This window comes from Ictidomys tridecemlineatus, chromosome 1 (genome assembly GCF_052094955.1).
Source record: "Ictidomys tridecemlineatus isolate mIctTri1 chromosome 1, mIctTri1.hap1, whole genome shotgun sequence".
Lineage (NCBI taxonomy): Eukaryota > Metazoa > Chordata > Mammalia > Rodentia > Sciuridae > Ictidomys > Ictidomys tridecemlineatus.
The window spans coordinates 262,379,346-262,391,351 of NC_135477.1; the positions used below are offsets into that span (position 1 = coordinate 262,379,346).

Consider the following 12,006-nt stretch of genomic DNA (forward strand, 5'->3'; position numbering starts at 1 on the left):
TGTCCCCTGCCCGTGGGGGCTGCTTGTTGGCTCTGGTTGTTCCCCCATGGGCTCTGGGCTGCATCCCTTGGTGCTGAGCCCGTGCCCACTGGCACTGCTGTGCTGGGAGCTAGCTGTGGGCCAGGTGAGGCGGTGGCCACCATCCCATCCCATCGTCATGGCCCTGTGGCTGTGAGGGAGAGGTAAAGTCCGCTGCTCTGTCCTTTCTGATTCTAGGAGCGGCTGTTAGCTTTGAAGCGCAGCATGTCGTTTATGCAGGACATGGATTTCTCTCAGCAGGCAGCTCTCTTGGGCAGTGAGGACGCGGCCGTTGAGGAGCCCGTTCCTGAGGCTGTGCCTGTACAAGTAGAAACTGCCAAGAAGTCCAAAAAGCCGAGTAGAGAAGCCATCAGGTGAGGCTCCGGGGCGGGCCCCAGAGAGGAGAGGCTGCAGGTGGCCAGGTGGAGACTGGCAGGAGCTTCTGCAAGGAGGCAGCTGCTCAAAGCCTGCGGGTCCTGCCAGGCACCGGGTGGACTCAGCACGGCCTTCCCTGCTGGCCTGCAGCGTGAGGAGGATGAGGGCCCCTGCATGGGTGGCCTTGGCCTCGTCTCAGAGCGGCCTGTGGACCAGGGTCCTCTGGGCACTTCCGTAGTGTGCTATGGTTGCCAAGCACACACTGTTATTCACCATCCTGCTGTCATAGCAATGCCCACCTCTGGTGGACCCGGGAGGCAGGAGGCCATGTTGAGGCTGGTGCCTTGTGCTGGCCCAGGTGTGGCATGGGGCCCTCTGGCCAGGCTTGCAACACATGCACTGACTGGTCATTGAAGTGCCTTCCGTTCTGTTGGTGTGATATTTCTTGGCCACTCCTGGGGCATCCCCTGGACAAGCACCTGCTGATGGCCTGTGCTGTGCCTGTCCCTGCGTACGGGAGGCTCGGTGCCCCGCTCTGGGTAGCCAGCACTCATGGAGAGTTTTGTCTTGCCACAAGACAGGCTCTCTGTGCTGCCTCTGTGGCTGCATAGATGCTGGACTGGAGGGAAGGGCAGCCTGGTGGTCAGGAAGCAGGTGGGCACTGCAGGCTGCAGCTGACTAGAGGTCTTCCAGGGGGCCCTCCTCTTTGTGCCCAGGCCTGGAGTTTCACAGTGCAATTGGTCTTAGGAGGCTGAGCATGGAGGCTGGCGCGGTGCAATCCCCTGCGGCAGCACCTGCTGAGGCCTCGCGGGAACCCTTGTGAGCTGTTTCCTCACCAGCACATCTGGCCCGTGACCTCGTGGCTCTGCTTTGAGCCACAGATGCAGAACACACCCACGTTGCACAGAGTGGGGACACCCAGCTGGCCAGGGTGCGTGTCTGTGCTGCGTACCTCCTCTAGTGGCCTGGGTCACGAGGTAGAGAGGACGGAGGGCGCGATTCCCAATGCAGACCCATGTGCTCCAGTGTCTTCTGTCGTCTCCCTGCAGGACACCAGCTGCCTTGTGGGTGCCTGGCCTTCTGCTCAGGGCTCAGACCTGCAGAAAGTCTCCGAACGTCCAGATCTCAGGCGGGGCCTCGCGCTGGTGCTGGCTTGTCACCTCAGGCGGGGCCTTGTCAGGTTGTGTCATAGGCCGTGCCTGAGTGTCAGCCCAGTGCTGTGGAGCCCTGCACTGTGGCTCTCGATGACATCCTTCCCGTGATGGGTTTCCAGGGTGCTGTCATGGCAGTGACTGAGAGGGACACCCTCACATAGGACCTGCCCCTGCTGCAAGCAGCTCTTAGCCATTCAGACCCCTGCCCTACACAGGGGGAGGCCCTGCATCTGCTTCAACTTCTGCAGGAGGCAGGCCTCTCAGCCACTTGGCCAGATGTCCTCTGCCCCGGGACCCTGGCTATGCTGCTCTGGGTCCGACCTGCTGACAGCCACACCTAGCTCTGCCCATGCGTGGTGCTCAGCCCCTGGTCTGTGGCTGCCGTGGTGCCTTGGATGAGAATGTGTCCCTCTCTCCTTGTGCTTGAGGGGAGTGTTCCTTTAGCTGGACTGGGAGCAGGTGCTCTGCACACGACACCCCCCCAATTCCCACAGGAGCCTTGTCTTTGGATAGAAGCATGAGAGGTGCCTGGGGCTTAAAGGGGCCCACGCCACAGGCTGCCAGCCTGTGCGTGGGGCATGCTGGGCGGAGAGTGTGACGCCCGGTGTCCCTGCCCTCCAGCTGCATGTTGGAGCCTGAGGGGAATGCCTGCAGCCTGACGGACAGCACAGCGGAGGAGCACGTGCTGGCTCTGGTGGAGCACGCGGCCGATGAAGCGCGGGACAGGATCAGCCGGTTCCTCCCTGGTGGCAAGGTAGTGCCCCGGCCCCTGGCCCAGGCATTCGTGTGTGTCACCAGCATGGCCCTCAGAGTCAGGAGGACACCACCACAGCCCTATAGTGCCTTGCGAGGGGACCGCTCCAGGCCGCAGCACTGCCCTTTATCTTGGGAGAGTCCAGGTCAGAGGGCACACCAGCTCCTTGGTCCTCCTGGCCTTATTTCCTCAGAAAGGCCCCAGTGTGGCCCGTTGGCAGGACCACCAGTAGCCAGGATGTACCCCTCACCACGTAGTGCCCGGCCCGTCTTCTCATTGCTTGGTGTGGGCCCTACCTACTAGCCTCCCCGCCGGCCAGGCCTCTTTGCAGGGAGTGTTTGAATGTCCCCGACAGGGTGCTCCTCACTTGCCCTGGTCTGCCTGTGCAGCGGCAGTAGCTCAGGCGCTGTTTGCTCTACTGCTCCTGCCCCGTTCTGCCTGTGTGTGGCCCAGTGCGTCCGCATGGTTGAGCACGTGCTGCCTGGCTCCCAGTCTTGCCATCGCCTGGTCTGGGAGGACTCTCGAGAGTGCATGCTGATGGCACGCAAGGAAGCTTAAACACACCGGGTGTGGCCCGTGCCTGGGACCCCAGTGACAGAGAAGCTGAGGCAGGAGGATGGCAAGTTCAAGGCCAGCTGGGCAACTTGGAGAAACCCCAGCCACTTGGCAAGACCCTGTCTCAAACAAAAAACAGAAGGGCTGGGGTGTATCTCACATAGATGCCCCGGGGTTCAGTCCCAGTACCAAACAGACAGAAGTAGGAAGCTAAGTGATGGTGTTGGGTGGTGGTCCAGGGACCTCAGGCTGCTCCGTCTGAGCCAGGATTGCTGTGTGGCCAGGCTCAGTTCTGCTGGGCAGGCGGGTCTGCACGCAGGTTGGGCACCAAGTGCTGGGCAAGGCCTCTGGCAGAGCTGGAAACGCATGGGCACAGGGCTCCTGATGGATCTGCATGGACCTGGGTTGGCCTCAACTCGGACATGCTCTCCACCAAAAGCTCTGCATCCGCCCCACACCAGAGGCCGCTTCACTCTCTAACCACATGGCAAAGCCTGGCTCCTGCTGCCCTCCATTGTGGGGTGCTATCCCAGGGCATGCTCAGATACTGCTTCCTTGCAGATGGGCTACCTGAAGAAGCTTGGAGATGGAAGCCTGCTTTACAGCGTGGTGAATGCAGCCGAGCCAGATGCTGATGGTGGGTGTCCCACTCAGGGTCTGATTTTCAGTTGCCTGACCTTTGCCCTTTGCCCCCTGTGCAGGCTCAGTGATGCAAAGCCCATGTCACTGGGCCATATGTCCGTGCTGCTGGTGAAGGGTCAGCATCACAGCTGCCAGGCTTCCTACTCTGCATGCACCTAGGTGCCGCATGTGTGCAGGGAGACCAGTCAGCCTCATGGTGGGGACTTGGGCACCCACCTGCTAAGCTCCAACAGAGTAGCAGGGACGGTCACAGCAGGTGAGAGGGCTGGGCCCCCGCCTGGTGGGTGCTCTGGCCCCAGGAAGCATCCCCAGGCAGGAGGGGAGACTGCCCCAGGCCTGGTTCACTGGGATCCGGACGCACCTGCAGCACGTGGGGAGGGTGGTATGTGGCCACGCTGGCTTGGCTTCCCCACAGCCTGCCCAGGTGCCCACACACCTTGTGGCACTGCCTTGCCCAGCCATGTTAGCAGGTTGACTGGTGTTCTCCAATGTGTATGGGAAGTCACTTCAACCTCTAATGCTTAGCTGGGGTGACCGCAGTGTTCTCTAAGAGAACAGGTGAGGCCATTGGTACCTATGTCAGACAGTGCCAGGATAGGTGGCTGTCGTGAGTGGAGGGATCTACTCCGAGCCTGGCGTGGCGGGAGTGAGGTGGCTAGCAGACGTGCAGCTGGCAGCAAGCTGTGGTGGCTGCCGCTGCTTGGCTGTGGGCAGGGTGGGCGAGGCTTCCTCTGGGCTCTGGCCCTTTGTGAGCGCTGTGGGGAGCCTGGGTGGCCAGGCCAAGACGGGCCTTTTGATGCTGTTGCCCTGGGCATGGTGAGAAGCGGAGCGGAGAAACAGCCGCGAGAGCCCAGGTCAGCCCTCAAGCCCTCCTGCCTGGGCCTGCCGGCTGCCAGTTGCCTGCCCACACCTCCCATCTTCCTGCAGAAGAGGAGACGCACCCTGTGGACCTGAGCTCGCTCTCCAGCAAGCTGCTCCCAGGCTTCACGACGCTGGGCTTCAAAGACGAGAGAAGAAGCAAAGGTGTGCCGGCTGGCCGCGGCCCTGCCACGCCCCGTCCTCCCTGCCACCCTTCGGCCTCTTACGGGCTTGAGGTGCAGTCCTGTTTCAGAGCATGCGTTGAGCACTGGTCTGCACCCCCTGGTTGTAGGGTTTCTTCTGTTTTCTGTCCCTTTCTGGGGTCAGGATGTGTCCCTGTCCTCCTTCCCTTCCTGTGGTCAGTGTGCTATCTGCAGGGCCCATGGGCTCAACTCCAGTCTGCCCTGGGAGAACTCTCCATTCCCATCTCGGCCCTCTCAGCCTCACACGTGTCCCTCAGCTGGTGGCACAGCCTGGGCTGGAGAGCATCGCCTTCTGGGTGCCTTCCCAGCCCCAGTGCCTCGTCCTACCTGCGGCTGAGCATACACCATGCCGAGCAGCACCTCCCTCCTGCACTCCTGCCCTTTACGCCTGTGTGGGGGACACTGTGGCGCCTGCCTCCAGTACACTTGTCAGTTGCAGGGACTTCAGTGTCCAGAGGCATTCTCTTGGCCACATGGCAGGAGGGCACTGGTGTCTGTGGGTGAGGTCCTGGTGGCGTTGAGCTGGCCCAGCAGGGATGGCTACCACCAGGAACAGAGGTGCCTGCGGCTTGGCTCTGATGTCCCACTGTCCCCTTTCTAGTCACGTTCCTGTCCAGTGCCAGCACTGCGCTGTCCATGCAGAACAACTCTGTGTTTGGTGACTTAAAGTCAGATGAGGCAGAGCTGCTGTACTCGGCCTACGGAGACGAGACGGGCGTGCAGTGCGCGCTGAGGTAGGCGTGGCCTGCCCAGGCTGGCCCTTGGAGTGGCCACGGGAGCGGGGCAGCAGTCTCCTCTGGCTCTCAGCAGTGCCCCAGCCTGCCGCAGGTCATCACCAGAGAGGACCTGTCACAACCGTGTGCAGGTGACCTGGGCGGCTACTGAGGAGCTGTGTGCTCAGGGCCTTGCTTCACCACCTCCCCTGTGGCCATCTGGCTTGCTGTGCTTTAAGCCCCACCCTGCAGGCACAGCCTCCTCCAGGCTGGTGGAGGTGGCCAGTCTGTGTGGGACGGTCATGTGTTTACTGTTCCCTGACTTGGTTTGCTCCTGGTGATCTTCACCCTCAAGGCCCCTTGGGTTGATCTGGAGGACTCTGGTGGGCAGCAGTCCTTGAGGGTAGACAGGGCCTTTAGCACACTGTCTCACACGGTCCCCTTTAGCCTGCAGGAGTTTGTGAAGGATGCTGGGAGCTACAGCAAGAGAATGGTAGATGACCTCCTGGACCAGATCACGGGAGGAGACCACTCGAGGGTGCTCTTCCAGCTGAAGCAGGTGGGTTGTGCGTGTGGTGTGGCCCAGGGAAGGAACTCGTCCACCCTGCTGTGTCCTTGGGTGACAGGGTGCTCTGGACCAGGAGTTGTCTCCTGAGGACACTGGCCATGCGGGCCCCCTTTTGGAGCTCCTGTCCTGCCCTGGACAGGGCCCTGAGCTCCTCTTGCAGCAGCCTGTGGGGCTCTTGCAGCCTGGGGTCTGGTGGTCCTCACCTGTCGAGGCGAGGCCCCTGGGTTGGCCTGGAGGCTGGCCTTTGCCTTGTCTCTGAACCGCTGTCCCTCCTGAGGGACGGATCCCAGCTCTGGGGTCCGCTTTGTGTTTTGTTCCCATGTGTTTTCTTCAGGCTCTGGGTCTCAGGCTGTAGCCCTGCAGCGTCCCCAGCTTCCTGCTGCCCCAGGCCAAGGGTGCACAGGCCTTTTAAAAAGGAGGCGGGGCTCCGGGACTGCTGCCCTCTGGCTGCAGGGCTACACCTGCATCAGGCTCCTGCTGGGGGTGTGCCACGCCCGGCCTGTGCCTCGAGGTGACAGTCCCTGCCTCTCTCTCACCTCCTGCTGGTGCCTCTTGCCTTTCCTGGGTCCCGGCATGACTTGGATGCCCTGGTGTCAGCTCAGCTGCTGCTAGTGCTCCCCCCCCCCACCACGTGTTGTGGTCTTGTGTGAGTGTATGGTTGGTTTGGCTCTGACTAGTTTCTGTTGCTATGGCTTCCAGTTGCCATGGGCCTGGGTGTGAGGGCAGCAGCTGGGCAGCAGGGGGCTGGCGCAGACTCCCCAGGAGGCCTTTGCTGGGGGGGAGGGAGCTTCACCAAACTGCTCTTGGGCCTTGTGCAAACCCCTGGTTGCTGCAGGCCACGAGGTTTCCTGAGGTCACGTGGTCTTGCGAATCCAGCTGTTCTCCTTCCCATCTGTCTCCTGCCGCACCGGTAATGCCCACCACACTGCCATGGGGCTGCTCCTGGAAGAGGCCCATGGACCACTGTGCAGGCCTGTGGGTCCAGCCGTGTTGGCTGCATGCAAGGTGTGCACAGTCTGGGCGACCGTCTGCGCCACATGTGGCTGCTGGTCGGGATGTGGGTCGGCCTGGGTCAGCTGCACCCAGAACTCCAACAACAGACGGGGCATAGAGGCCTTCCACTTATGAACCTCATCTCCTGAGGGCTGGGGGTACCCAGGAACAGGTTAGGCAAGCACTCGACCACTGGCCACCTCAGTCCTTGTGGGTCATTTGTGTGGATCTCATGTTAAAAGGTTTTTTTTGTTTTTTGGTTTTTTTGGGGTGGTACTGGGGATTGAACCCAGGGCCTTATGCATGCAAAGCAAGCACTGTACCAACTGAGCTACATATACCCAGCCCCAATAAAAGTGTCTCCAATTTTTATTGGAGAGTACCGTGGCTGCGAGAAGTCCTGCAGTAGATGGTGTGGCATCTGTACCTGTCAACCACAATTGGTGGCTTCTGTCATCTTCCTGGGGAGTGCTGGCTTTCCTCTTGGCAGAAGGCCAGCTCTTGTGGCTGGCTGGGAGCTTAGTCTGGGTGTGGAGTGGCACTGCTGGTCTACTCTGGCGGCCTGGGTGACATTGGGGTGCACCTGTGCCCTGGGCACAGAGGGCATCTGGGTGCTGGAGCTTCACCTGCCATGCAGGTCCCTCGGACTCCACCAGCCCTGCGCCCTGCCCGGCCACAGTCCTCCAGCTGAGGGTCCCTCTGGCAGGAGGCCAGCCCCTCTGCAGGTGGTGCTGCTACAGGTGGGTGCCACAGCAGGAGGGACAGGACTCCTGGGGTGGCTCTGGACTTCAGAGCAGTGGCTCTTCTGGGTGATTGGTGTGAGAACAGAGTGATGGGATGCCTGGCAGGCACTGCAGGGTGTGGGGAAGGCCTGGGACAGTCGCTAGTGAGGGGCAGGTGGGAAGAACAGGGTCAGCTCAGTGAGGGGCCAGTGGGAGGGAGAGGGTCGGCTCGGTGAGGGGCCAGTGGGAGGGACAGGGCCGGCTCGGTGAGAGGCTGGTGGGAGGGACAGGGCCGGCTCAGAGATGTCCTGGAAACAGACGTGGGGACAGACTCTGAATGACTGTTTTGGGGAACGTGTGCAAAGCTAGGATGCTTTCAAGGGAACACTCCTGTCGGAGTACAGGGCTGCAGGTGGTGGGAGACGCGTGGCCCATGGCCCTGCCTGCCCTGTGCACACACCCCCCTCGGCACCCAGCATCTGGCCTGCTTGTGCTGCTGTCCCTGGCTTATTTTAAACATCCTTGGCTGCAGGCACAGCCTTGGGACCCTCTGCCCCTGCGTCCCCCACCTTTCAGGCACCCCCCACCCTGCACTGCTACAGAGTTCGGCTGGCAGAGGCGTGTGGGCCTGTGGTGGCTGCCTTTGCTGCCAGCCGAGGAGCCCTGTGGGACCTGGCCTCCCCTGGGATGTCGTGGAGTGGGCTGGGAGCTCCCAGGGCTGTGCAGCTCTTGCTTGTGGTGATGTAAAGAGGTTGCCCTGCATGAGAATGGCCTTGGAAGACCGGGTATCCACCTGTGTTCCTTTGCAGAGAAGAAGCGCGCCCCCGAGGCCTGCAGATGAAGTAAAGGTGGGTTTCTTGTGCACGTGGAGCTGGACGAGGTTTGCATGGCAGCACTGGGTCTGGCCCTGGGGGCTGCAGGACAGCGCCTGCTGCGTCTCTGGGAACAGGTTCTTTCTGAGGGAGTGTGAGTTGTGGGCTTCTCTCCTTCCCGGCCTGTGGTGCTGTCCTCAGGGTGGGCAGGAGCCATGGCACCTGAGTGGCCTGTCCTGTGGAATGGGGCCATGGGCCCTTGCTGCAGAGCCTGCCACTGGCTGGGAGGACAGCTCCTGCAGACTTGATCTCGGGCTATCTGCTGTGGGTTAGGCCTGGGGTCCCCTGGAGCTTGAAGAGGCCATAGGCCTGGGTGTGAGGGCAGCAGCTGGGCAGCAGGGGCTGACAGCACCCTAGGCTGGCGCAGACTCCCCAGGAGGCCCTTGCTGGGGGAGAAGGGAGCTTGGCTGTGGGATGGCCATGGGACCTTGGATGTGGTCCCACGTCCCAGCATGCCTGAGTCCTTGGAAGGTGACAAGTCACTGGCTTTGAGTGACAGCAGGCACTGGGCAGTCTGAGAGTTTGTCCCTGGACATGGACTTGTGTGTCCACCTATGTGCTGCAGCCCAGTGTCGCCCGACGGCAGCTTCAGAGCCAGGGCTGTCCCTTGGCGCCCTGGGAAGGGTGTGACTGTGCTGGGTACCTCAGGCTGCTCCTCTCCACAGGCTGGGGACCCGTTGGGGGACGGCGGCTCTGTCCTGGACTTCATGTCAGTGAAGTCATATTCCGAGGCTTCTCTGGACATGTCCATGCTCAGCTCTCTGGGTGAGTCATGCTGGGCACATCCCTTTGGCCTCTTGCGTGCCTGCCCATGTGGCATGATGGGACACAAGTGCTTGGCCCCAAATTCTGGGGCCTCCCGAGGAGGGGGCCCAGCCAGCCAGCAGCACAGCCCAGGCTGACTGATGGGCCTGGGATGTGGTCAGTGCAGAGGATGGGCCCCCACCGTGGAGTCTGTTGCAGCTCCAGGGGTCGAGTCAGCGGAGCGGACCAGAGGACCCTGCTGGTGTCCGCGGCAGCGCTGCTTGGCCGGAGCCCCACCCGTGGTGCTAGTGCAGGTCACGTGGGGAAGGAGGGGCTTTCCTCCAGAGCCCTGGACAGATCGTCTGCTCACAGGAGGGTGGCTTCCGTGTCGCTGGACCCAGTGGCTTGGCCTGGCTGGTGGCTGTTGAACGTGGGCTCTGCTATCCTGGGCACCACTTCAGATGCCACCTCTCCCCCTGCAGCAGGAGCTGTGGGTGCGCTGAGGCCATCCTGCCTCCTGGGACACTGTCCCTTCCCTCTCTCCTGCTGGAGCGTCCTGCTTTCCCTCAGAGTCCCCCGGGCATACGTGGCAGGGTCCGGGCGTTTACTCCACTGGGTGCCAGGGCACACAGCTCGGATGGGTGGCCTTTGTTCTGTGGCCATAGGTGGTTTGGAGGCCTTGGAGCCTTTCCAGGCATAGGGAGGCCCCAGCCTTGCTTGTGTAGGGCAGTGGAGGCCCCTGACTGGCCACACCCTTCCGAGGGTTTGACTGGCCCGGCCATGGGATGCAGGCCATCACACATGTGCGTGGGGTGCTGGTGTGCCCAGCAACGGCCCTGGGGACTTTTTCCCTGGCTGGGTGGTGTCCTCTCCAGCCCCCGTGTGGCCGCTGGCTTTCTGTGGCTCACGTGGGAGCCCAACCCAGATGTCCTTGTTGTGGCCCAGGCTCTTCACAGGGTTTGAGCACCCAGTAGGCTGGCCAACAGGGCTTGGCCTGAGGGGTCCTGGAGCTTCTGTCCATCCCCGTCCTGCAGCTAGGCGCCCTCCACTGTGAGCTCCCCACCCCCCATAGCTGACCAGACCCTCTCCTGTGGGCCGGCTGTGGGCCCAGCTGAGCCCGGGGCTTGCCACTCTCCCCCACAGGGAAGGTGAAGAAGGAGCTGGACCCCGATGATGGCCACTTGCACCTGGATGAGACCACGAAGCTGCTGCAGGACCTGCATGAGGCGCAGGCCGAGCGAGGGGGCTCCCGGCCGTCCTCCAACCTCAGCTCCCTGTCCAATGCCTCCGAGAGGGAGCCGCACCCCCCGGGTAGGTGGCCAGGCCACAGGCTGGGGCCCAGGCTGCCTCTGCCTCTGTGCCCAAGGGCCTCAGTGGGTGCAGCTGAGCGGGTGCCACGGTGCTATGGGGGCCCCTGGCTGTGCGCCCTAGTCCAGCTGTCCCTGTGGGTTCCTCTGCTGTCAGGCGCTACGCTCTTCTGGTGGACCCGGGGGCATTTCTGCTGGGCAGAGTGCAGCGCCATCTGGGCGGAGCACCCCTGCAGTGGCACGTGGGGTTGGCTCAGGCACATCCTGCTGTCCCCTGTGACTCACTCCTCCTGGGATGGGGGCAGAGCCCAGGCCCACCGTGCTGAGCCAGCATCCCCCGTGGATGGCCGCCCACCCAGCACTGCTCTCCTGGCTGCCAGGGAGTGCCGGGGCATTCTGGGAGCAGGATGCACGCCGGCTTGCCAGGGCCGTTGGAGAAAGTCCTCCTTGTGATCAGGCTGCGGCTGGGCTGCGCCCGGGAGCCAGTGGGCAGCGTGGGTTTCCGTGTCATGTGGACACAGTGCTCCCTCACACTTGCAGGGAGCCCTTCTCACCTCAGCGTTGGGGAGCAGCCGGACGTGACCCACGACCCTTACGAGTTTCTGCAGTCCCCAGAGCCCACCGCGTCCGTGAAGAACTAGCTCTCGGTGGTCCCAGGCCCTTTGCTCCAGTTTTGCCTGTGTCTGTGGTTTCTGCCATGAGACAGAGACTTTGACCTTGTCCCCTAGTGTGCAGGCAGTGGCCTGGGGTGGGGATGCTCGTCTGGGATGTCACGTCAGCGGCACAGAGGCCCAGCAGCACTGGCACAGCCCCGAGTCCCGAGCGCCACAGGAGCTGAGGTGTGGGGTAGAGCGCTGAGTTGAGGGGCCTGCCCCGCCGTGTGTCAGATGCCAGTTTGTGCCCACCAAGGCCCATCCCCTGTGCCCCTGAGGGCTACTCAGGGCTGGCTGGGCCAGGCAGCGGGACCTCCCATGTGATCGCCGGACCTGAGCCTCGCAGTCCCTGGAAGAGGGCGAGCTGTCCTCTGGGCAGGAAGGTCAGCCGGGAGACGTCTGGAGTTGAGCTTCTGCTGAGCCTGTCGCGTCTGCAGAGTACTGTACACAGCCTAATAAAGGACTTCTGGGATGCCGGGCGAGACGGTTTCTGCCCTGCTAGGCTGTGGGCGCTTCTGCTGGCCTACCCCCTTGGGGACTTCCGTCGGCTCCAGGGACTGGGCACAGAAGACGCCAGGCCCTGGGGAGTAGGGCCACGGCTGGAGAGGCCTGTGGGCAGCACACAGAGTTCAGAACATGCACGGCCCCCTGAAAGCAGGGCCTGTGCCTCGGGACTGAGGGTGGGAGGGGCCAGCATGTCCTCCCTGTGGGCAGACCCCAGCCCACGGCCACGCAGTGCAGCACAGCCTGCGGTCCTGGCCTCAGTAGTGCCACTTTCCCCCAGCTGTCCCTGTCCTGTGCCCCCAGCCCATCCCTGGGTTGGCATAGCAAAGGCAGGATGGCATCCACAGGCTCCGTGGGAGTCCTGCTCGCTC

General features: G+C 62.6%; 1 protein-coding gene across 9 annotated transcripts in view; it reads left to right on the forward strand.

The window, feature by feature from the left end:
- Brd9 (bromodomain containing 9) overlaps positions 1-11,603 on the forward strand; it is a 17,882-nt gene extending 6,279 nt beyond the window's left edge. For 2 of the 9 annotated variants that reach the window (XM_078018617.1, XM_040271917.2), the window contains 12 exons: positions 217-392; positions 2,169-2,301; positions 3,418-3,493; positions 4,426-4,521; positions 5,161-5,293; positions 5,720-5,831; positions 6,676-6,845; positions 7,471-7,573; positions 8,365-8,403; positions 9,093-9,192; positions 10,315-10,482; positions 11,019-11,603. In XM_078018617.1, the coding sequence (XP_077874743.1) occupies positions 217-392; positions 2,169-2,301; positions 3,418-3,493; positions 4,426-4,521; positions 5,161-5,293; positions 5,720-5,831; positions 6,676-6,845; positions 7,471-7,573; positions 8,365-8,403; positions 9,093-9,192; positions 10,315-10,482; positions 11,019-11,119 (1,407 nt within the window). In that variant the 3' untranslated portion in view covers positions 11,120-11,603. Of the gene's footprint in view, positions 1-216; positions 393-2,168; positions 2,302-3,417; positions 3,494-4,425; positions 4,522-5,160; positions 5,294-5,719; positions 5,832-6,675; positions 6,846-7,470; positions 7,574-8,364; positions 8,404-9,092; positions 9,193-10,314; positions 10,483-11,018 lie in introns of those variants that run through there. The other 7 variants (XM_078018620.1, XM_078018625.1, XM_078018613.1 and 4 more) reach the window with 6 other exon arrangements.
- The last annotated feature ends 403 nt before the right edge of the window (positions 11,604-12,006 follow it).